Here is a 27308-nt window from a genome sequence, read left to right as displayed (position 1 = left end):
TCGTAATTAATCGCATTTTAATCGCATATCGATATTTGACACCAGAAGCAACATTTTTCAATTCAAACAGGTCTTGGTAGATGACTAAATCAATGAATAGACACATACATAAGTTTAAACAACAAAATCCTGTTTATTTTGTTCAAAACAAGTTTGTTTTGTAAACACAGTACTTTTTGTAACCCCTGATCTTCTACCACTGAAAGTGGTCTACAGTCCACAGCAATCCATTTCGCCAGTGAGTTTGTTAATTTATAAAACGTGGATTTACTCATCTTGGCTTTGAAACCCGTCATCTGGTGGAGAGTCGGTTGGCGACTCTGCTTGGTTGTACTAGGAGCACTAGCGTTAGCGTTAGCTCCGGTGTTCGTACTAGCTGCAACGTGTTTGGCATTTAGGTGGTACCGGAGGCTTGAATAACTGCAGTGGAATGCAAACTCTTTGTTGCAGTGTGCACACACAGTGCTCTTATCCAGGCTTCCATCCGACCGGTTTTTAAACGTAAATTTCCCATCCACAGAGCTAAGCAACGCGGTGTCATCCTTGTCGTCCATCACATCTGTTGTTAGCATACTAACTTGTTAGCCTAACCTACTCCGCCTTCCGATTGACCGACGTCACTCGGTGCATCGGTATAATCCGTATGCCAGAAACGAGTGCACTGAGAAGCGTTCCGTGTTGACTGGAGTGTAAAAATAAAATGCGATAAAATGCGTTAATTTTTTTTAATGACGTTATTTTTCCTATAATTAATTATCGAATTAACACGTTAAAGTCTCAGCCCTAATTCACTCATTTAAAAAAAAAATCTCATTCTTGCACTTTTACTGTAGCACTGGTTTTGCTCTTAGATGCTTGTTTAGATGCACTTATGACCTCTGATGACTAGTAGTTCTCCTGATCTCCTACGTTAAATGCACTTATTGTAAATCGCTTTGGATAAAAGCGTCGGCTAAATGACTGTAATGTAATGTAAGATGTCCTGACTGATATTGTATTAACATTTTTACCGATAATGTAATACTTTATTACATTATTGGGAATTTATTACATTATCAGGTAGGTCTTTCTTTTTTCTTCTTCAAAACTGATAATGTAATACTATGTTCATTTTCAGTCCAGAGTTCTACATTTTGTGTTTTAAGAAATTAAGAATGTTATATACACTGGATTTGAAATGATTAGGTTAAAGTGCAGACATATGCACATGGGCAGAAATTCTAAGACATGCAACTACATCCTGGTCTTATTGAGTGGGTGACAACCTGCTTGGGAGACCACCATATGTAAGGATCCAGAATCCCAGGTCAGATAAGCTTCTGAGTAGCACTGGAGACCCCAGGTAACTGTTCTCTAAACCTTCCTCTTTATTATCTATACCACGGATTTCCAACAAAACAGTACCTCATGAAAATAACTACAATCCAAGAAAACAACTTTCAGCAACACTTCATTCATTTCAAGTGACATAGTGGTCAGTTGACATATCCTGTCATACTGATATGTTATGACACTTTCAGCATCAAAATTACATAGCACTTATGACAATTGTCGTTCTGTTTGTTCCTCATCTAACTACGTATAAAGCCAGGAATATCTGTCTGCCTGACTGAGTTAATTTCGCACTTGTGTGACCATGCCCACACGAGATGCATGCCTTCCTCAGGTTCGGGCAAGCCACATCCATGCATGAGATGAGATCAAATCAAATCAATTTTATTTGTATAGCCCAATATCACAAATTACAAATTTGACTCAGTGGGCTTAACAGCAACACAACATCCTGTCCTTAGACCCTCTCATCGGATAAGGAACAACTCCCTAAAAAACCCCTTTAACAGGGAGAAACAATAGGAAGACCACCTCCACGTCACACAACATGTCAATGAGCCAACACATAACAAAGGTCATACACTCGATTTGGTCATCTCAAACACCCATAAATAGCTTACAGGTGTATAGTCTAGGTGTATCCGACCACAACATGATTTCCATGGAGCTGCCATTACTGACCCCCCTCTCCAGACCCAAACAGAAAATTCATTTCAGAAGCCTAAAAAACATAAACCTGGCTGCCCTTTCCCTTGATCTTCAACACATCTCATCTCGTCCTGTATATTTCCACTCAGCCACAGACTTTGCCGATTACTACAACGAGTCCCTGACTGATCTTTTAAACCAGCACGCCCCTCTCAAGTCCCGGGTGGTCTCCTTCCAGCGCTCAGCGCCCTGGTACACAAATGAGCTGAGGAGGATGAAGAAATCCGGACGTGTCCTTGAGCGGCGTTTCCTGACCTCTGGACTGACCGTTCATAAGCAAGCATACAGACAGCACCAAAAAGAGTATGCCAAATCCCTCAGCACTGCACGTTCACAGTTCTACTCAAACATTATCAATAGCAATCCTGGAAACTCCAAGCAGCTCTTCTCTATTGTAAACCATCTACTCAAACCTCAATCCCACTCACACCTAGAAGCTACTAGGGGGGGTGCAACGAGCACATCACCTTTTTCAAGGGGAAAGTGAATAACATTCGCTCTCACCTCTCTAGCTTTCCCGCCTCACTGGCCCTGTCCGAAGACCCACAGCCTGGATGTGTCCAGCCTCTGTGCTGTTTTTCAAATGCCACACAGCAAGAGGTCGGGAGCATTGTAAAGAACATGAAACCCACCACCAGTGCCCTTGATCCCTTCCCAACAGTTTTGCTAAAATCTAACCTTTTTGCCCTCAATCCCCTCATCACCAAGGTCATCAACCACTCCCTCCAATCCAGCTATGTCCCAACCTCCCTAAAAACTGCTGTTATTAGACCCCTACTCAAAAAACCCTCTCTTGACCCCAAAATCCTTGCAAACTATCGACCCATCTCCAACCTGTACATGATCCCCCTAGGCCACATCATCAGTAAGCATGGAATAGCTTTCCATTGCTATGCTGATGATACAAAATTATATCTCAAAACCAAACCCACTACCTCCACACCTCTGCCACTGGCCACACTGAAGTCGTGCCTGGAGGAGATAGAGGCATGGATGAAGCTGAACTTTCTACAGTTAAACAGCTCTAAGACAGAAGCTATCCAAATTGGTACACCTCATCAGATCCAGTCATCATCCATCACCAGCATTACTTTCTCCGGCCAAAACACCCCCCTCTCCACATCAGTCACAAACCTGGGGGTTAAAATGGACCCCACCTCACCTTTGAGACGCACATCAAACACCTCTGCCAAAAGTCCTTCTATCATCTCAGGAACATCTCCAAACTCCGTCCCATGCTCTCCCAGGCAGATGCAGAAAAGCTCGTCCATGCCTTTGTCTCCTCCAGGCTGGACTACTGCAATGCACTCCTCATCGGGATCCCCAGCTTCTGTCTTCAGAGGCTCCAGTACATCCAGAACGGCGCTGCTAGGATCCTGATGAGGGTGCGCAAGTATGATCACATCAGTCCCACCCTAAAATCACTTCACTGGCTCCCCATGTCTTTCAGAGTTGAGTACAAGATCTCCCTCTTCACCCACCAATGCATATATGGAAATGCCCCCTCCTACCTCAAGGAGCTCCTTGCACCAAAGACCTGCACGCGTACCCTTTGCTCCTCTGATGCCAACTTCCTCCAAGAAGCAAAGTGGAAGCTGATAACCATGGGAAAGCGGGCTTTCTCCTCAGCTGCCCCCAGGCTGTGGAATGCCCTCCCAGACCATCTCAGGGCACCACAGTCTGTGGAAACTTTCAAACAACACCTCAAAACCCATCTGTTCACCAAAGTTTTTTCCTAGCCAGGCCACCTCTTTTCCCATGCCTTTTTTAAATGGTTTTGACCATGGACTCTGTTTCACGGACTATGATTACGGATTGTGGATGACTGCACTTTCGCCGTCCCTGTGATTGCTGTTTCACCAGCACTGTGTACTGATTATTGCAGATGTATTTTATCCATTGTTTCATAGCACTTTGAGGTTTCTATGAAATGTAAAGTGCATTTACAAATAAAATTTATTATTATTATTATTATTATTATTATTATTATCAGGTTTTGGAGGAACAGAGACTAGTTTTCCTTGGATGATGATAGGCAGACTGTCCTTTTTAATGAGAAGATTGTCGTTCAAAAAGACTATCCCAACACTGGTGATAAGAGGCTTAGAGGAATCAAAAGGCTCTGGGCCAAGAAAATTCACGGTGTGGCTTAGGGAACACTAAACAGGCATTAGTGAGGACAGGATTCGGGGTGCTCTAGATCAGTGTTTCTCAACCGGGGGTCCGCGGACCCCTAGTGGTCCGTGGTGTAATTGCAAGGGGTCCGTGAAAATAAAATATCTTTATAAAAAAAAAGATCCTATGACATCTATAGAAATAGGATTATTTTACTCAAATGTGACTGAGACCTTTATCTACCTAAACTATAAAGGGTAACAGGACTTTTTTCTCTAATTACATCTGTTTCACAAGTGTAATTTATTGTATTTTAATGAGAGATCTCGCTCCCGTTTGCGTTGTTAAAAGTTACTGCATAAAAATTCTGTTGTTACATATATCTGAAAGTTACTGCATAAGAATTCTGTTTTGCTACATATATCTGAAAGTTACTGAATACATATTCTGTTTTGTTACATATATCTGAAAGGTACTGCATAAGAATTCTGTTTTGTTAACTATATCTAAGTTACAACTGAAAGCTCTTATTTTTGCCCCAAAGAGTGAATAAATGCTATAATGCAATTTAAAATGCAGTTTCTACTGTTTCTACGAAATTGCAACCCCCCTCCCCCAAGATCAGGTGGAGGGGTCCTCAGGGTAGATCAAAAATACGCAGGGGGTCCAGGACCCCAAAAAGGTTGAGAACCACTGCTCTAGATACATTCAGACAATACCAACACCTTCAGGCCAGATTTGTGAACAAGCCCATCCTGAAGCCAATCAGGGCTAAGAGCATACAGATGAGACACCAGATTGATCTTGTGGATATGAATAAATGGTAAGTATGGTATGGCAAAGCCACATATAGACTAAGGCTGTCCTCTCAGAAAAGGCTGCAGAACTGCTGTCTGCTGATGTTTACGGAGACTTGGCTCAACAACAACATAGCCGACTTGGCAGTCGAGCTAGCGGGCCGCACAGCCTTCTGTGCCGACAGGACAGCAGACTCCGGCAAGATCCACGGAGAGGGTTTGAGTATTTATGTCAATAATTCTTGGTGCAACAATATAAAGATCATTGAAAGGCATTGCTCTGCTGATCTCGAGCTCCTTATGATTCAGTGCAGGCCTTTTTACCTGCCCAGGGAGCTAACGGCCATTACCATCGCCGCTGTATACATCCCCCCACATGCTAATGCTAAGGAAGCACTTAAGCAGCTACAATGTGCCATCAGCAGACAACAGACCAACACCCGGACAATGCCTTTATCATAGGGGGTGACTTTAATCAGGCTAACCTCAGGGCTGTATTGCCGAAATTCCATCAGCATGTCTCCTGCCCAACTAGGGGACAAAACACTCTGGACCATCTCTATACAAACATCAAGGGCTCATACAAAGCCAGTTCCTGCCCTCATCTAGGGCATTCTGACCACCTCTGCCTGTTCCTGGTCCCAGCCTACAAACCCCTAATAAAACGGATCAAGCCAGCAGTAAAGACAATCACTGTCCAGCCAGAAGGAGTAGTCTCTGAACTCCAGGACTGTTTTGAAAACACAGACTGGAGTATTTTTGCACATTCAGCTGCCCATGGCTCCCATACAGACATTAATGAACAGACATCTGCCATACTAGCCTACATTAACTTTTTGCACTGAGTGTCACAACAAAAAAATCAGTCCGCACCTTTCCAAACCAGAAACCCTGGATGACCAGTGAGGTCCGGCAGCTGCTGAAAGTCCAGGATGCAGCGTTCAAGTCAGGTAACTGTGAGGCCTACAGCGCAGCCAGATCCAACCTCAAAAGGGCATCAGAACAGCCAAACATAAATATTCCCTACGAATAGAGGACCACTTTCACAATAACTCTGATCCCTGGCGAATGTGGCAAGGCATTCAGTGTATCACAGACTACAAAAGCTCTAATCGCGGTCCCACTGTCCATGATGCCTGACTGCCAGACAAGCTAAATCATTTCTATGCCCGCTTCGACAAGGACAATACTGACCCAGCCACAAAAATCCACCAGCCACCCAGAAAACCAGGTGCTCACTCTATCAGTTGCAGAGGTCAGAGAATCACTGCGCAGAGTGAACACACGGAAGGCTGCCGGACCAGACGGCATACCGGGTTGGGTCCTCCAGGAATGTGCCGACCAGCTGGCTGAGGTCTTCACAACTTTATTTAACCTCTCACTGTCCCAATCTAAAGTCCCGGCATGCTTTAAGACCACCTCTATCATTCCTGTCCCCAAGAAACCAACATCCACATGTCTGAATGATTACCGACCCATAGCACTCACCCCCATTGCCATGAAGTGATTTGAGAGACTGGTTCTGGCTCACATCAAAAACATTATCCCCCCACATTCGACCCACATCAGTTCGCCTACCGTCCCAAAAGGTCTACTGAGGATGCCATTGCTGCTGCCCTGCACTTTGCTCTGACCCATCTTGAACTTAACAACACATACATCCAGATGCTGTTTACAGATTACAGCTCTGCCTTCAACACTATCATCCCCACCAAACTAACCACCAAACTCCTCTCCCTTGGCCTCAGCCCCTCCCTCTGTAACTGGATCCGGGACTTCCTGACCAACAGACCTCAGTCTGTTAGGTTAGGTGACCACTCCTCCTCCACCCTGACCCTCAGCACAGGTGCCCCTCAAGGCTGTGTTCTGAGCCCCCTCCTTTTCTCCCTCTTTACCCACGACTGCCTGCCAACTCACCCTTCAAATGTTATAGTTAAGTTTGCAGATGACACCACAGACATTGGCCGTATCACCAACAATGACGAGACGGCCTACAGAGACGAGATTGAGCACCTCACATCATGGTGTACTACCAACAATCTTGTCCTTAATGCGCAGAAGACAAAGGAGCTGATTGTGGACTTCAGGAGGTCTAGAAGCTGCAGCCACTCCCCCATACACATCAATGGGGTGGAAGTGGAGCGTGTTTCCAGCTTTAAATTCCTTGGAGTCCACATCAGCGAGGACCTTTCGTGGACATTATACACCCAGGCCCTTGTGAAAAAGGCCCAACAACGCCTGCATTTCCTGAGGAGGCTGAGGAGCGCCCGTCTACCCCCCAAAACTCTCACCAACTACTACCACTGCACCATAGAGAGCATCCTGACCATCTGCATCTCAGTGTGGTATGGCAACTGCACCTCAGTAGACCAGAAAGCTCTGCAGCGGATCATCAAGGCGGCCCAGCATATCACCGGTACCCAGCTCCCAGCCATAAAAGACATTTATCACAAACTCTGCCTTCGAAGGGGTCTGAGCATCAGCAGAGATCCCACCCACCCCAACCATGGACTGTTCTCCCCCCTGCACTCTGGGAGGCGCTACAGGAGCCTCAGAGCCCGCACTACCAGGCTCAAAAACAGCTTCTTTCCACAAGCTGTTGCCCACCTGAACCTGGCTACCCACTGAATGTCTGTAGATATTTTTAAATATCTTGTACTCCAGCTCTCTTTTAACTTATTTTTAGCTTTTGGTCTTCATGTGTGTATATCTTATATTGTGTTTGCTGTGTTTGTCTGTGTCTGTCTTGCACTGTTTGGTGAAGCCACAGCCCTCATTTCATTTTTAATATGTGCCTGCACACTGTTTTTTTAATGACAATAAATTGAATTGAATTGAATTGAATATAGATATATCCTAACAGTGCAAGATGTCTTCAGTAGATATATCTGGCTTAAGCCACTGAAACGGAAATGTAGCAGTGGAATAGCCAAACACTTGTCTTTGATCTACAGTGAACATGGCCCTCCTAAAATAATACAACATGACCAAGGTAAAGAGTTCCATGGTGCTGTGAGGGAACTTATACAGTCCTTCAAAGTGAAGATCATTCAAAGTGCCCCTTATCATCCACAGAGTCAGGGAAAAGTAGAGCACATGCATCGATCGTTGTGTAAAAATTGTATGACCTGCTAAACCTACAGTGAGAAGGAGTAAACTGGGAAGTCATTTGCCCGCTTATGCCAAGGTACTAAATGAGGACCCAAAGAAGACACTGCACTGGGCTTCACCTTTTGAGGTCTACTATGGCAGAAAGAATAACAATGTCATGCAACCTCTGGACTGTGATCTTACAGAGGTGGAAAGAGAGATCCATCCAGGGGATTTCAGTAGCACTTTACCTCCCAAGAGACAACGACAATCATTTGACAGGAGAAGATCAATGATTAGGCAAAGAGCACGTCAAGCAAACAGGAAATGCATGAATAGACTAATCCTCAAAGCCTCAGGATCCACAACAGTGTCAATATACCGTGTCGGTGAAGAGATTTTGGTAAAAGTAAAGGACACTAAGCATCGTGTCACCAAGAAGTATGCACCATTGTCAAAATAAATTTGAGGTTGTCCAAGTACAAGGTACAATATCAAACACAAAATGGCTCCAAGTAGAGATGGTTTTCAGTGGCTGACATCACCAGTATCACACGTGGTTAGGAAAAAAGCAGGAGGAAAACATTTCATCAGTTGAACATACCTACAAGAAAAACCTTTCTCTTTGCCAATACCCACACAGAGCATGTCCAATTATTAATTTCTTCTGAAATGACAGCGAAGCTTGATCCTTTCCCCGATGGGAACTGCCAGTTTGCAGCTATGGCTGACCAGTTAGCAGACCTGGGAATCTTTTGGTCACCTGCAACTCTAAGAGAGGAGATTGTATCTGATTTGGTTGCAAATCCTTTTGCTGTTGATGGTGCATCATTATCTTGCTTTGTAGATGGTGGTAATTGGAATGACTACATAAGCCATATGGGTGAGGTTGGGGCCTTTGGAGATCACATTACTGTCCATCGAGCTGCTCAAATATTTAACATTCAGTTTCCGATTGTTTCAACTCTTGGCATGGACACTACCTCAATTTTTTTCACCCACTGAAGGATACCATGAGGACGCTATGTCAATTGGTTCACCTACTGAAGGATAGCGTGAGGACTTACCCATATTAGTTCTTGGCCATATTGCAGAAGGGCATGGGGATCACTAATTCAGCCTTAGTGGTCCTGTCAGTTCCTACATAGAGAGTTTTCAGGAGACGGAATTGCAAAGGATCCCAGCAAGTAGACGCACTGCACCAAGGCCAGTATGTGAATTAGAAGTTAATGGTGGTTCTACTCTTGACATTCCTTTGGTTAGTGCCCCTGAATCTCCCGTCAATGTGTCCAATTCAGACATAGCATCCCGGTCACCCTACCTGAGGAAATTCTGGAATTAATTATCAAGCTCACCTTTGAGAAGGACATGAGCATGTTAGGAACAATCAATAGGGTTTCTCGTCTTTTCCGACATCTATCCAGATCTTTCCTACCTTGGATGTTTGCGCGAGATGCATTGGCTACCAGTCTGAAATTGGACCAGGAAAATGAACCTACCATCAGTATGATGAAACTATACAAAGCATCTGGTCGAAATAGCGGCTTGGCAATTCGACTCAAACAGTTTTTCTCTAAACACTCAGAATGGATGAAAGCGTGGCTTCTGCTTAAAAATCTCAAATTTGGTAGATATCAAGTGAAAGATATATATACTGGAAATAGATCTGATGGGTGAGTTTTCTATTCTATTATAGAGTATGGAAGGCTCAAGTAGAGAAGGGACAAGGCGAGAGCGATGAATATGGATACTGTTTAAAGTCATTCTCTGATAAAGGTATAAAAATGACTTTAAAGTCATTCACTGTTAAAGGTATAAAAATGACTGTTTAAAGCCACATTACACTGTACAGGTTACATTTACGATCGTTGTTGAGGAGATTAGTTGAGGAGAAGTTACTGTAGCCTAAATGGCTGTTTTGATTAGCTTGACTTGCCCTGTCTTGCCATGTTGAGTTCAACATTCTGTTCTGTGGGCTAAGTCTGGCTTCTTACTCAACATAGCATATCTATAGAATTAAACATATTCCTGTCTCTACCATATCATATCTTAAAAAAAAAAGTGGCATAGGCTATTGTAATTCTGCACCAGTAGATGGCATAATTGAACGAATTGCAATAGCCTATTCCACAATTATTGTTTTTTAAATCAGCCGTATTGCCTTGACAGGCGCTCAGCAGTTGTATAATTTTCCCGCGCTTGCCAAAACAATTAGGCTGTGTGCTCACAGACATTTGACAGTACCATTCTCAATGCAAAGAGAGGCTAACAGGAAATAAATCACCAGGGCTGTAAAAAGTACCCAGTAGTAGGCTTGTAGACTTGAACACTACATTTCCGGGGGGGGGGGGGGCATGTGTTCTAAATTATTACATTATCTGTCAAAATATTACATGATCAGTTTTGAAAAAAATGACCCACCTGAAAATGTAATAAATTCCCAATAATGTAATGTTATTACATTATTATCAGTAAAAAATATTATTACAATATCAGTCAGGACATTTTATTACATGATTGGTCAAGTTATTACATTTTTGGGTTTTATTACATTTTCGATCAAGTTAAGTGAACATTTTATTACATTATCAGGTAATTATCACATTATTGGGTGCTACACCCCTACAGGATGACTAGATTGTCCTCGTCGCTGCGACGGACGAACAACACAGTAGTAGTGGTGGTAGTAGTAGCAGTAGTTGTAGTAGTAGTCGTAGTAGTGGTGGTAGTAGTAGTAGTGGTAGTATTAGTGATGGTAGCACCAGTAGTGGTAGTAGTAGTAGTAGTAGTAGTGGTGGTAATACTAGTGGTAGCAGTAGTAGTAGTAGTGGTGGTAGTAGTGGTAGTAGTAGATGTAGTGGTAGTAGTAGTCGTAGTAGTGGTGGTAGTAGTAGATGTAGTGGTAGTAGTAGTAGTGGTAGTAGTAGATGTAGTAGTGGTGGTAGTAGTAGTAGCAGTAACAGTAGTGGTAGCAGTAGTAGTAGTAGTGGTGGTAGTAGTGGTAGTAGTAGATGTAGTGGTAGCAGTAGTAGTGGTGGTAGTAGTAGTGATGGTGGTAGTAGTAATAGTAGTGGTAGTAGTAGATGTAGTGGTAGTAGTAGTGGTGGTGGTAGTAGTAGATGTAGTGGTAGTAGTAGTCGTAGTAGTGGTGGTAGTAGTAGATGTAGTGGTAGTAGTAGTCATAGTAGTGGAGGTAGTAGTAGTAGTAGATGTAGTAGTAGTAGTAGTCGTAGTAGTGGTGGTAGTGGTAGTAGTAGCAGTAACAGTAGTGGTAGCAGTAGTAGTAGTAGTGGTGGTAGTAGTGGTAGTAGTAGATGTAGTGGTGGTAGTACCAGTGACGGTGGTAGTAGTAGTAGTAATAGTAGTGGTAGCAGTAGTAGTGGTGGTAGTAGTAGTAGTAGTGGTGGTAGTAGTGGTGGTAGTAGTAGCAGTAATAGTAGTGATGGTAGTAGTAGCAGTAGTAGTAATAGTAGTGGTAGTAGTAGTAGTAAGTTACCTAGAGGACAACCACATCTGTATGTGTGTGTGTATGTGTGAGTGTGTGTGTGTATGTGTGCCTGTGTGAGTGTGTGTGTGCGTGCGTGTATCTGTGTGTGTGTGTCTATGTGTGTGTGTGTATGTGTGTGTGCGTGTGTGTGTGCGTATCTGTGTGTATGTGTGTGTCTGTGTGTGTGTGTGCGTGTGTATGTGTGTGAGTGTGTATCTGTGTGATTGTGTGTGTGTGTCTATATGTCCGTGTGTGTGCGTGTCTATGTGTGTGTGAATGTGTGTATCTGTGTGTGTGTGTCTCTGTGTGTGTGTGCATGTATATGTGTGTGCGAGTGTGTCTGTCTATGTGTGTTCGTGTGTGTCTATGTGTGTGTGTGTGTGAGAGTGAGTGCGTGCGTGTATCTGTGTGTGTGCGTCAGTGCGTGCGTGTATCTGTGTGTGTCTATGTGTGTGTATCTGTGTGTGTGTGAGTGCGTGCATGCGTGTATCTGTGTGTGTGTCTATGTGAGTTTGTGTATCTGTGTGTGCGTCTATGTGTGTCTGTGAGTGTGTCTATGTGTGTCTGTGTGTGTGTGTGTGTACCTGAGCAGGTCTGTGATGCAGCTCTCACAGAAGCGGTGTCCACACTCGGTCTGTCTGGGCTGGCAGAGCACGAGGCAGCAAACCTCACAGCAGTACTTCGCCTCGGGCGTCGCCACGAAATGGTCCCGGAACCCTCCGCGAGCCGGGAAGAAGCCGGAGTCCGATCCCGGGAAAACCGCTACACAACACAACACAACACAACACAACACAGGGCCAGGTCGACAACAGGACTCAGATCCGCATTACACACCTTTACCAACACAACACAACACAGGGCCAGGTCGACAACAGGACTCAGTTCCGCGTTATACAACTTTACCAACCCGCTACAACACAACACAACACAACACAGGGCAGGTCGACAACAGGACTCAGATCCGCATTACACAACTTTACCAACACAACACAACACAACACAGGGCAGGTCGACAACAGGACTCAGATCCGCATTACACAACTTTACCAACACAACACAACACAACACAGGGCTGGTCGACAACAGGACTCAGATCCGCATTACACAACTTTACCAACCCGCTACAACAAAACACAACACAACACACGGCCAGGTCGACAAACAGGACTCAGATCCACGTTACACACCTTTACCAAACCGCTACAACACAACACAACACAACAGAAAACAACACAGGGCCAGGTCGACAACAGGACTCAGATCCGCATTACACACCTTTACCAACACAACACAACACAGGGCCAGGTCGACAACAGGACTCAGTTCCACGTTACACAACTTTACCAACCCGCTACAACACAACACAACACAACACAGGGCAGGTCGACAACAGGACTCAGATCCGCATTACACAACTTTACCAACACAACACAACACAACACAGGGCAGGTCGACAACAGGACTCAGATCCACATTAAACAACTTTACCAACACAACACAACACAACACAACACAGGGCAGGTCGACAACAGGACTCAGATCCGCATTACACAACTGTAACAACCCGCTACAACACAACACAACACAGGGCCAGGTCGACAACAGCACTCAGATCCGCATTACACACCTTTACTAAACCGCTACAACTCAAGGCCAGGTCGACAACAGGACTCAGATCCGCATTACACACCTTTACCAACACAACACAACACAGGGCCAAGTCGACAACAGGACTCAGTTCCGCGTTACACAACTTTACCAACCCGCTACAACACAACACAGGGCAGGTCGACAACAGGACTCAGATCCGCATTACACAACTTTACCAACACAACACAACACAACACAACACAGGGCAGGTCGACAACAGGACTCAGATCCGCATTACACAACTTTACCAACACAACACAACACAGGGCTGGTCGACAACAGGACTCAGATCCGCATTACACAACTTTACCAACCCGCTACAACACAACACAACACAACACAACACAGGGCCAGGTCGACAAACAGGACTCAGATCCACGTTACACACCTTTACCAAACCGCTACAACACAACACAACACAACACAAAACAACACAGGGCCAGGTCGACAACAGCACTCAGATCCACATTACACACCTTTACCAACCCGCTACAACACAACACAACACAACACAACACAGGGCCAGGTCGACAACAGCACTCAGATCCGCATTACACACCTTTACCAAACCGCTACAACACAACACAACACAACACAGGGCCAGGTCGACAACAGGACTCAGATCCACATTACACACCTTTACCAAACCGCTACTACACAAGGCCAGGTCGACAACAGGACTCAGATCCACATTACACACCTTTACCAACCCGCTACAACACAACACAACACAGGGCCAGGTCGACAACAGGACTCATATCCACATTACACACCTTTACTAAACTGCTACTACACAACACAACACAGGGCCAGGTCGACAACAGCACTCAGATCCCCGTTACACACCTTTGCCAACTCGCTACAACATAACACAACACAAAACAACACAACACAGGGCCAGGTTGACAACAGCACTCAGATCCACATTACAAACCTTCACCAACCCGCTACAACACAGGGCCAGGTCGACAACAGGACTTAGATCCGCATTACACACCTTTACCTACCCGCTTCAACACAACACAACACAACACAACACAACACAGGGCCAGGTCGACAACAGGACTCAGATCCACATTACACACCTTTACCTACCCGCTACAACACAACACAACAAAACACAACACAGGGCCAGGTCGACAACAGGACTCAGATCCACATTACACACCTTTACCAAACCGCTACAACACAACACAACACAACACAACACAGGGCCAGGTCGACAACAGGACTCAGATCCACATTACACACCTTTACCAAACCGCTACAACACAACATAACACAACACAGGGCCAGTTCGACAACAGCACTCAGATCCACGTTACACACCTTTACCAAACCGCTACAACACAAGGCCAGGTCGACAACAGGACTCAGATCCACATTACACACCTTTACCAAACCGCTACAACACAACACAAGACAGGGCCAGGTCGACAACAGGACTCAGATCCACATTACACACCTTTACCAAACCGCTACAACACAACACAACACAACACAACACAACACAGGGCCAGGTCGACAACAGGACTCAGATCCGCATTACACACCTTTACCAACCCGCTACAACACAACACAACAAAACACAACACAGGGCCAGGTCGACAACAGGACTCAGATCCACATTACACACCTTTACCACACCGCTACAACACAACACAACACAGGGCCAGGTCGACAACAGCACTCAGATCCACATTACACACCTTTGCCAACTCGCTACAACATAACAACACAACACAACACAGGGCCAGGTCGACAACAGGACTCAGATCCACATTACAAACCTTCACCAACCCGCTACAACACAACACAACACAGGGCCAGGTCGACAACAGCACTCAGATCCACGTTACACACCTTTACCAAACCGCTACAACACTACACAACACAACACAACACAGGGCCAGGTCGACAACAGGACTCAGATCCACGTTACACACCTTTACCAACCCGCTACAACACAAAACACCACAACACAGGGCCAGGTCGACAACAGGACTCAGATCCGCATTACACACCTTTACCAACCCGCTACAACACAACACAGGGCCAGGTCGACAACAGGACTCAGATCCACATTACACAACTTTACCAACCCGCTACAACACAACACAACACAACACAGGGCCAGGTCGACAAACAGGACTCAGATCCACGTTACACACCTTTACCAAACCGCTACAACACAAAACACCACAACACAACACAGGGCCAGGTCGACAACAGGACTCAGATCCGCATTACACACCTTTACCAACCCGCTACAACACAACACAACAAAACACAACACAGGGCCAGGTCGACAACAGGACTCAGATCCACATTACACACCTTTACCAAACCGCTACAACACAACACAACACAACACAACACAACACAACACAACACAGGGCCAGGTCGACAACAGGACTCAGATCCACATTACACACCTTTACCAAACCGCTACAACACAACACAACACAACACAGGGCCAGTTCGACAACAGCACTCAGATCCACGTTACACACCTTTACCAAACCGCTACAACACAAGGCCAGGTCGACAACAGGACTCAGATCCACATTACACACCTTTACCAAACCGCTACAACACAACACAACACAACACAACACAGGGCCAGGTCGACAACAGGACTCAGATCCGCATTACACACCTTTACCAACCCGCTACAACACAACACAACAAAACACAACACAGGGCCAGGTCGACAACAGGACTCAGATCCACATTACACACCTTTACCACACCGCTACAACACAACACAACACAACACAGGGCCAGGTCGACAACAGCACTCAGATCCACATTACACACCTTTGCCAACTCGCTACAACATAACAACACAACACAACACAGGGCCAGGTCGACAACAGGACTCAGATCCACATTACAAACCTTCACCAACCCGCTACAACACAACACAACACAGGGCCAGGTCGACAACAGCACTCAGATCCACGTTACACACCTTTACCAAACCGCTACAACACTACACAACACAACACAACACAGGGCCAGGTCGACAACAGGACTCAGATCCACGTTACACACCTTTACCAACCCGCTACAACACAAAACACCACAACACAACACAGGGCCAGGTCGACAACAGGACTCAGATCCGCATTACACACCTTTACCAACCCGCTACAACACAACACAGGGCCAGGTCGACAACAGGACTCAGATCCACATTACACAACTTTACCAACCCGCTACAACACAACACAACACAACACAACACAGGGCCAGGTCGACAAACAGGACTCAGATCCACGTTACACATCTTTACCAAACCGCTACAACACAACACAACACAACACAAAACAACACAGGGCCAGGTCGACAACAGCACTCAGATCCACATTACACACCTTTACCAACACGCTACAACACAACACAACACAACACAACACAACACAGGGCCAGGTCGACAACAGCACTCAGATCCGCATTACACACCTTTACCAAACCGCTACAACACAACACAACACAACACAGGGCCAGGTCAACAACAGGACTCAGATCCACATTACACACCTTTACCAAACCGCTACTACACAAGGCCAGGTCGACAACAGGACTCAGATCCACGTTACACACCTTTACCAAACCGCTACAACACAGGGCCAGGTCGACAACAGGACTCAGATCCACATTACACACCTTTACCAAACCGCTACAACACAACACAACACAACACAGGGCCAGGTCGACAACAGGACTCAGATCCACATTACACACCTTTACCAAACCGCTACAACACAACACAACACAACACAGGGCCAGGTCGACAACAGGACTCAGATCCACATTACACACCTTTACCAAACCGCTACTACACAAGGCCAGGTCGACAACAGGACTCAGATCCACATTACACACCTTTACCAAACCGCTACAACACAACACAACACAACACAGGGCCAGGTCGACAACAGGACTCAGATCCACATTACACACCTTTACCAAACCGCTACTACACAAGGCCAGGTCGACAACAGCACTCAGATCCACGTTACACACCTTTAACAAATCGCTACAACACAACACAGGGCCAGGTCGACAACAGCACTCAGATCCCCGTTACACACCTTTGCCAACTCGCTACAACATAACACAACACAAAACAACACAACACAGGGCCAGGTTGACAACAGCACTCAGATCCACATTACAAACCTTCACCAACCCGCTACAACACAGGGCCAGGTCGACAACAGGACTCAGATCCGCATTACACACCTTTACCTACCCGCTTCAACACAACACAACAAAACACAACACAGGGCCAGGTCGACAACAGGACTCAGATCCACATTACACACCTTTACCAAACCGCTACAACACAAGGCCAGGTCGACAACAGGACTCAGATCCACATTACACACCTTTACCAAACCGCTACAACACAACACAACACAACACAACACAGGGCCAGTTCGACAACAGCACTCAGATCCACGTTACACACCTTTACCAAACCGCTACAACACAAGGCCAGGTCGACAACAGGACTCAGATCCACATTACACACCTTTACCAAACCGCTACAACACAACACAACACAACACAACACAGGGCCAGGTCGACAACAGGACTCAGATCCGCATTACACACCTTTACCAACCCGCTACAACACAACACAACAAAACACAACACAGGGCCAGGTCGACAACAGGACTCAGATCCACATTACACACCTTTACCACACCGCTACAACACAACACAACACAGGGCCAGGTCGACAACAGCACTCAGATCCACATTACACACCTTTGCCAACTCGCTACAACATAACAACACAACACAACACAGGGCCAGGTCGACAACAGGACTCAGATCCACATTACAAACCTTCACCAACCCGCTACAACACAACACAACACAGGGCCAGGTCGACAACAGCACTCAGATCCACGTTACACACCTTTACCAACCCGCTACAACACAACACAACACACGGCCAGGTCGACAACAGGACTCAGATCCACATTACACACCTTTACCAAACTGCTACAACACAACACAACACAGGGCCAGGTCGACAACAGCACTCAGATCCACGTTACATACCTTTACCAAACTGCTACAACACAACACAACACAACACAGGGCCAGGTCGACAACAGCACTCAGATCCACGTTACACACCTTTACCAAACCGCTACAACACAACACAACACAACACAACACAACACAGGGCCAGGTCAACAACAGCACTCAGATCCACGTTACACACCTTTACCAAACCGCTACAACACAAGGCCAGGTCGACAACAGGACTCAGATCCACATTACACACCTTTACCAACCCGCTACAACACAACACAACACAACACAACACAGGGCCAGGTCGACAACAGGACCCAGATCCACATTACACACCTTTACCAAACCGCTACAACACAACACAACACAACACAGGGCCAGGTCGACAACAGCACTCAGATCCACGTTACACACCTTTAACAAATCGCTACAACACAACACAACACAACACAGGGCCAGGTCGACAACAGCACTCAGATCCACGTTACACACCTTTGCCAACCCGCTACAACATAACACAACGCAACACAACACAGGGCCAGGTCGACAACAGCACTCAGATCCACGTTACACACCTTTATCAAACCGCTACAACACAACACAGGGCCAGGTCGACAACAGGACTCAGATCCACGTTACACACCTTTACCAACCCGCTACAACACAACACAACACAACACAACACAGGGCCAGGTAGACAACAGGACTCAGATCCGCATTACACACCTTCACCAAAGTGCTACAACACAACACAACACAACACAGGGCCAGGTCGACAACAGGACTCAGATCCACATTACACACCTTTACCAAACCCGCTACAACAACACAACACAACACAACACAGGGCCAGGTCGACGACAGGACTCAGATCCACATTACACACCTTTACCAAACCGCTACAACACAACACAACACAACACAGGGCCAGGTCGACAACAGGACTCAGATCCACATTACACAACTTTACCAAACCGCTACAACACAACACAACACAACACAACTCAACGCAGGGCCAGGTCGACAACAGGACTCAGATCCACATTACACACCTTTACCACACCGCTACAACACAACACAACACAACACAACACAGGGCCAGGTCGAAAACAGCACTCAGATCCACATTACACACCTTTGCCAACTCGCTACAACATAACAGAACACAACACAACACAGGGCCAGGTCGACAACAGGACTCAGATCCACATTACAGACCTTCACCAACCCGCTACAACACAACACAACACAGGGCCAGGTCGACAACAGCACTCAGATCCCCGTTACACACCTTTACCAAACCAATACAACACTACACAACACAACACAACACAGGGCCAGGTCGACAACAGGACTCAGATCCACGTTACACACCTTTACCAACCCGCTACAACACAAAACACCACAACACAACACAGGGCCAGGTCGACAACAGGACTCAGATCCACATTACACACCTTTACCATACCGCTACAACACAACACAACACAACACAACACAGGGCCAGGTCGACAACAGCACTCAGATCCACGTTACACACCTTTACCAAACCGCTACAACACAGGGCCAGGTCAACAACAGGACTCAGATCCACATTACACACCTTTACCAACCCGCTACAACACAACACAACACAACACAAGACAGGGCCAGGTCGACAACAGGACCCAGATCCACATTACACACCTTTACCAAACCGGTACAACACAACACAACACAACACAGGGCCAGGTCGACAACAGCACTCAGATCCACGTTACACACCTTTAACAAATCGCTACAACACAACACAACACAGGGCCAGGTCGACAACAGCACTCAGATCCACGTTACACACCTTTGCCAACCCGCTACAACATAACACAACACAACACAACACAGAGCCAGGTCGACAACAGCACTCAGATCCACATTACAAACCTTCACCAACCCGCTACAACACAACACAACACAACACATCACAGGGCCAGGTCGACAACAGGACTCAGATCCACATTACAAACCTTCACCAAACCGCTACAACACAACACAGGGCCAGGTCGACAACAGGACTCAGATCCACATTACACACCTTTACCAAACCCGCTACAACAACAAAACACAACACAACACAAAACAGGGCCAGGTCGACAACAGCACTCAGATCCACGTTACACACCTTTACCAAACCGCTACAACACAACACAACACAACGCAGGGCCAGGTCGACAACAGGACTCAGATCCACATTACACAACTTTACCAAACCGCTAAAACACAACACAACACAACACAACGCAGGGCCAGGTCGACAACAGGACTCAGATCCACATTACACACCTTTACCAAACCGCTACAACACAACATAACACAACACAACACAACACAGGGTCAGGTCGACCTCAGGACTCAGATCCGCATTACACACCTTTACCAACCCGCTACAACACAACACAACACAACACAGGGTCAGGTCGACAACAGCACTCAGATCCACGTAACACACCTTTACCAACCCGCTACAACACAACACAACACAACACAACACAGGGCCAGGTAGACAACAGGACTCAGATCCGCATTACACACCTTCACCAAACCACTACAACACAACACAACACAACACAGGGCCAGGTCGACACAAGCACTCAGATCCACATTACACACTTTTACCAACCCGCTACAACACAACACAACACAACACAACACAGGGCCAGGTCGACAACAGCACTCAGATCCACGTTACACACCTTTACCAAACCGCTACAACACAACACAACACAACACAGGGCCAGGTCGACAACTGCACTCAGATCCGCATTACACACCTTTACCAAACCGCTACAACACAACACAACACAACACAACACAACACAGGGCCAGGTGGACAACAGGACTCAGATCCACATTACACACCTTTACCAACCCGCTACAACACAACACAACACAACACAGGGCCAGGTCGACAACAGGGCTCAGATCCGCATTACACACCTTCACCAACCTGCTACAACACAACACAACACAACACAACACAGGGCCAGGTCGACAACAGGACTCAGATCCGCATTACACACCTTCACCAACCTGCTACAACACAACACAACACAACACAACACAGGGCCAGGTCGACAACAGGACTCAGATCCACGTTACACACCTTTACCAAACCGCTACAACACAACACAACACAACACAACACAGGGCCAGTTCGACAACAGCACTCAGATCCGCATTACACACCTTAACCAACCTGCTACAACACAACACAACACAACACAGGGCCAGGTCGACAACAGGACTCAGATCCACGTTACACACCTTTACCAAACCGCTACAACACAACACAACACAACACAGGGCCAGTTCGACAACAGCACTCAGATCCACGTTACACACCTTTACCAACCCGCTACAACACAATACAACACAACACAACACAGGGCCAGGTCGACAACAGCACTCAGATCCACGTTACACACCTTTACCAACCCGCTACAACACAACACAACACAACACAGGGCCAGGTCGACAACAGGGCTCAGATCCGCATTACGCACCTTTACCAACCCGCTACAACACAACACAACACAACACAGGGCCAGGTCGACAACAGCACTCAGATCCACGTTACGCACCTTTACCAAACCACTAGAACACAACACAACACAACACAGAGCCAGGTCGACAACAGCACTCAGACCCGCGATACACAACTTTACCAACCCGCTACAACACAAGACAACACAACACAACACAGGGCCAGGTCGACAACAGGACTCAGATCCACATTACACACCTTTACCAAACCCGCTACAACAACACAACACAACACAACACAACACAGGGCCAGGTCGACGATAGGACTCAGATCCACATTACACACCTTTACCAAACCGCTACAACACAACACAACACAACACAACGCAGGGCCAGGTCGACAACAGGACTCAGATCCACATTACACAACTTTACCAAACCGCTACAACACAACACAACACAACACAACGCAGGGCCAGGTCGACAACAGGACTCAGATCCACATTACACACCTTTACCACACCGCTACAACACAACACAACACAACACAACACAGGGCCAGGTCGACAAGAGCACTCAGATCCACATTACACACCTTTGCCAACTCGCTACAACATAACAGAACACAACACAACACAACACAGGGCCAGGTCGACAACAGGACTCAGATCCACATTACAAACCTTCACCAACCCGCTACAACACAACACAACACAGGGCCAGGTCGACAACAGCACTCAGATCCACGTTACACACCTTTACCAAACCGCTACAACACTACACAACACAACACAACACAGGGCCAGGTCGACGATAGGACTCAGATCCACATTACACACCTTTACCAAACCGCTACAACACAACACAACACAACACAACGCAGGGCCAGGTCGACAACAGGACTCAGATCCACATTACACAACTTTACCAAACCGCTACAACACAACACAACACAACACAACGCAGGGCCAGGTCGACAACAGGACTCAGATCCACATTACACACCTTTACCACACCGCTACAACACAACACAACACAACACAACACAGGGCCAGGTCGACAAGAGCACTCAGATCCACATTACACACCTTTGCCAACTCGCTACAACATAACAGAACACAACACAACACAACACAGGGCCAGGTCGACAACAGGACTCAGATCCACATTACAAACCTTCACCAACCCGCTACAACACAACACAACACAGGGCCAGGTCGACAACAGCACTCAGATCCACGTTACACACCTTTACCAAACCGCTACAACACTACACAACACAACACAACACAGGGCCAGGTCGACAACAGGACTCAGATCCACGTTACACATCTTTACCAACCCGCTACAACACAACACACCACAACACAACACAGGGCCAGGTCGACAACAGGACTCAGATCCGCATTACACACCTTTACCAACCCGCTACAACACAACACAACACAGGGCCAGGTCGACAACAGGACTCAGATCCACATTACACACCTTTACCAAACCGCTACAACACAACACAACACAACACAGGGCCAGGTCGACAACAGCACTCAGATCCACGTTACACACCTTTACCAAACCGCTACAACACAACACAACACAACACAACACAGGGCCAGGTCGACAACAGCACTCAGATCCACGTTACACACCTTTACCAAACCGCTACAACACAACACAACACAACACAGGGCCAGGTCGACAACAGCACTCAGATCCACGTTACACACCTTTACCAAACCGCTACAACACAACACAACACAACACAGGGCCAGGTCAACAACAGCACTCAGATCCACGTTGCACACCTTTACCAAACCGCTACAACACAAGGCCAGGTCGACAACAGGACTCAGATCCACATTACACACCTTTACCAACCCGCTACAACACAACACAACACAACACAACACAGGGCCAGGTCGACAACAGGACTCAGATCCACATTACACACCTTTACCAACCCGCTACAACACAACACAACACAACACAACACAACACAGGGCCAGGTCGACAACAGGACCCAGATCCACATTACACACCTTTACCAAACCGCTACAACACAACACAAATCAACACAGGGCCAGGTCGACAACAGCACTCAGATCCACGTTACACACCTTTAACAAATCGCTACAACACAACACAACACAACACAACACAGGGCCAGGTCGACAACAGCACTCAGATCCACGTTACACACCTTTGCCAACCCGCTACAACATAACACAACACTACACAACACAACACAGGGCCAGGTCGACAACAGCACTCAGATCCACATTACAAACCTTCACCAACCCGCTACAACACAACACAACACAACACAACACAACACAGGGCCAGGTCGACAACAGCACTCAAATCCACGTTACACACCTTTATCAAACCGCTACAACACAACACAACACAGGGCCAGGTCGACAACAGGACTCAGATCCACGTTACACACCTTTACCAACCCGCTACAACACAACACAACACAACACAACACAGGGCCAGGTAGACAACAGGACTCAGATCCGCATTACACACCTTCACCAAACCGCTACAACACAACACAACACCGGGCCAGGTCGACAACAGGACTTAGATCCAAATTACACACCTTTACCAAACCCGCTACAACAACACAACACAGGGCCAGGTCGACGACAGGACTCAGATCCACATTACACACCTTTACCAAACCGCTACAACACAACACAACGCAGGGCCAGGTCGACAACAGGACTCAGATCCACATTACACAACTTTACCAAACCGCTACAACACAACACAACACAACACAACGCAGGGCCAGGTCGACAACAGGACTCAGATCCACATTACACACCTTTACCAAACCGCTACAACACAACATAACACAACACAACACAACACAGGGCCAGGTCGACCTCAGGACTCAGATCCGCATTACACACCTTTACCAACCCGCTACAACAAAACACAACACAACACAACACAGGGTCAGGTCGACAACAGCACTCAGATCCACGTAACACACCTTTACCAAACCGCTACAACACAACACAACACAACACAACACAACACAGGGCCAGGTCGACAACAGGACTCAGATCCACGTTACACACCTTTACCAAACCGCTACAACACAACACAACACAGAGCCAGGTCGACAACAGAACTCAGATCCGTGTTACACAACTTTACCAACCCGCTACAACACAAGACAACACAACACAGGGCCAGGTCGACACAAGCACTCAGATCCACATTACACACTTTTACCAACCCGCTACAACACAACACAACACAACAGAGGGCCAGGTCGACAACAGCACTCAGATCCACGTTACACACCTTTACCAACCCGCTACAACACAACACAACACACGGCCAGGTCGACCTCAGGACTCAGATCCGCATTACACACCTTCACCAACCTGCTACAACACAACACAACACAACACAACACAACACAGGGCCAGGTCGACAACAGGACTCAGATCCACGTTACACACCTTTACCAAACCGCTACAACACAACACAACACAACACAGGGTCAGTTCGACAACAGCACTCAGATCCACGTTACACACCTTTACCAACCCGCTACAACACAATACAACACAACACAACACAACACAGGGCCAGGTCGACAACAGCACTCAGATCCACGTCACACAACTTTACCAAACCCCTTCAACACAATACAACACAACACAGGGCCAGGTCGACAACAGCACTCAGATCCGCATTACACACCTTTACCAAACCGCTACAACACAACACAACACAACACAGGGCCAGGTCGACAACAGGACTCAGATCCACATTACACACCTTTACCAACCCGCTACAACACAACACAACACAGGGCCAGGTCGACAACAGGGCTCAGATCCGCATTACACACCTTCACCAACCTGCTACAACACAACACAACACAACACAACACAGGGCCAGGTCGACAACAGGACTCAGATCCACGTTACACACCTTTACCAAACCGCTACAACACAACACAACACAACAAAACACAGGGCCAGTTCGACAACAGCACTCAGATCTACGTTACACACCTTTACCAACCCGCTACAACACAATACAACACAACACAACACAGGGCCAGGTCGACAACAGCACTCAGATCCACGTTACACAACTTTAACAAACCCCTACAACACAACACAACACAGGGCCAGGTCGACAACAGCACTCAGATCCGCATTACACACCTTTACCAAACCGCTACAACACAACACAACACAACGCAGGGCCAGGTCGACAACAGGACTCAGATCCACATTACACAACTTTACCAAACCGCTAAAACACAACACAACACAACACAACACAACGCAGGGCCAGGTCGACAACAGGACTCAGATCCACATTACACACCTTTACCAAACCGCTACAACACAACACAACACAACACAGGGCCAGGTCGACAACAGCACTCAGATCCACGTTACACACCTTTACCAACCCGCTACAACACAATACAACACAACACAACACAACACAGGGCCAGGTCGACAACAGCACTCAGATCCACATTACACACCTTTACCAACCCGCTACAACACAACACAACACACGGTCAGGTCGAACTCAGGACTCAGATCCGCATTACACACCTTCACCAACCTGCTACAACACAACACAACACAACACAACACAGGGCCAGGTCGACAACAGGACTCAGATCCACGTTACACACCTTTACCAAACCGCTACAACACAACACAACACAACACAGGGCCAGTTCGACAACAGCACTCAGATCCACGTTACACACCTTTACCAACCCGCTACAACACAATACAACACAACACAACACAACACAGGGCCAGGTCGACAACAGCACTCAGATCCACGTTACACAACTTTACCAAACCCCTACAACACAACACAACACAACACAGGGCCAGGTCGACAACAGCACTCAGATCCGCATTACACACCTTTACCAAACCGCTACAACACAACACAACACAACAAAACACAGGGCCAGGTCGACAACAGGACTCAGATCCACATTACACACCTTTACCAACCCGCTACAACACAACACAACACAACACAGGGCCAGGTCGACAACAGGGCTCAGATCCGCATTACACACCTTTACCAACCCGCTACAACACAACACAACACAACACAACACAGGGCCAGGTCGACAACAGCACTCAGATCCACGTTACACACCTTTACCAAACCGCTAGAACACAACACAACACAGAGCCAGGTCGACTACAGCACTCAGACCCGCGATACACAACTTTACCAACCCGCTAAAACACAAGACAACACAACACAACACAGGGCCAGGTCGACAACAGGACTCAGATCCACATTACACACCTTTACCAAACCCGCTACAACAACACAACACAACACAACACAGGGCCAGGTCGACGATAGGACTCAGATCCACATTACACACCTTTACCAAACCGCTACAACACAACACAACACAACACAACACAACGCAGGGCCAGGTCGACAACAGGACTCAGATCCACATTACACAACTTTACCAAACCGCTACAACACAACACAACACAACACAACGCAGGGCCAGG

At 46.9% G+C, this 27308-nt stretch overlaps 1 protein-coding gene across 2 annotated transcripts in view; it reads right to left on the bottom strand.

The window, feature by feature from the left end:
* The window catches only part of traf3 (TNF receptor-associated factor 3), a 184403-nt gene that overhangs the window by 132375 nt on the left and 24720 nt on the right, over positions 1 to 27308 (bottom strand). For both annotated transcript variants that reach the window (XM_056295590.1, XM_056295589.1), the window contains exon 3: positions 12114 to 12291. In XM_056295590.1, the coding sequence (XP_056151565.1) occupies positions 12114 to 12291 (178 nt within the window). The remainder of the gene's footprint in view (positions 1 to 12113; positions 12292 to 27308) is intronic.

This window comes from Lampris incognitus, chromosome 16 (genome assembly GCF_029633865.1).
Source record: "Lampris incognitus isolate fLamInc1 chromosome 16, fLamInc1.hap2, whole genome shotgun sequence".
Lineage (NCBI taxonomy): Eukaryota > Metazoa > Chordata > Actinopteri > Lampriformes > Lampridae > Lampris > Lampris incognitus.
The sequence above is the reverse complement of the archived record's forward strand: the minus strand, read 5'-3'. Positions and strand labels throughout refer to the sequence as shown.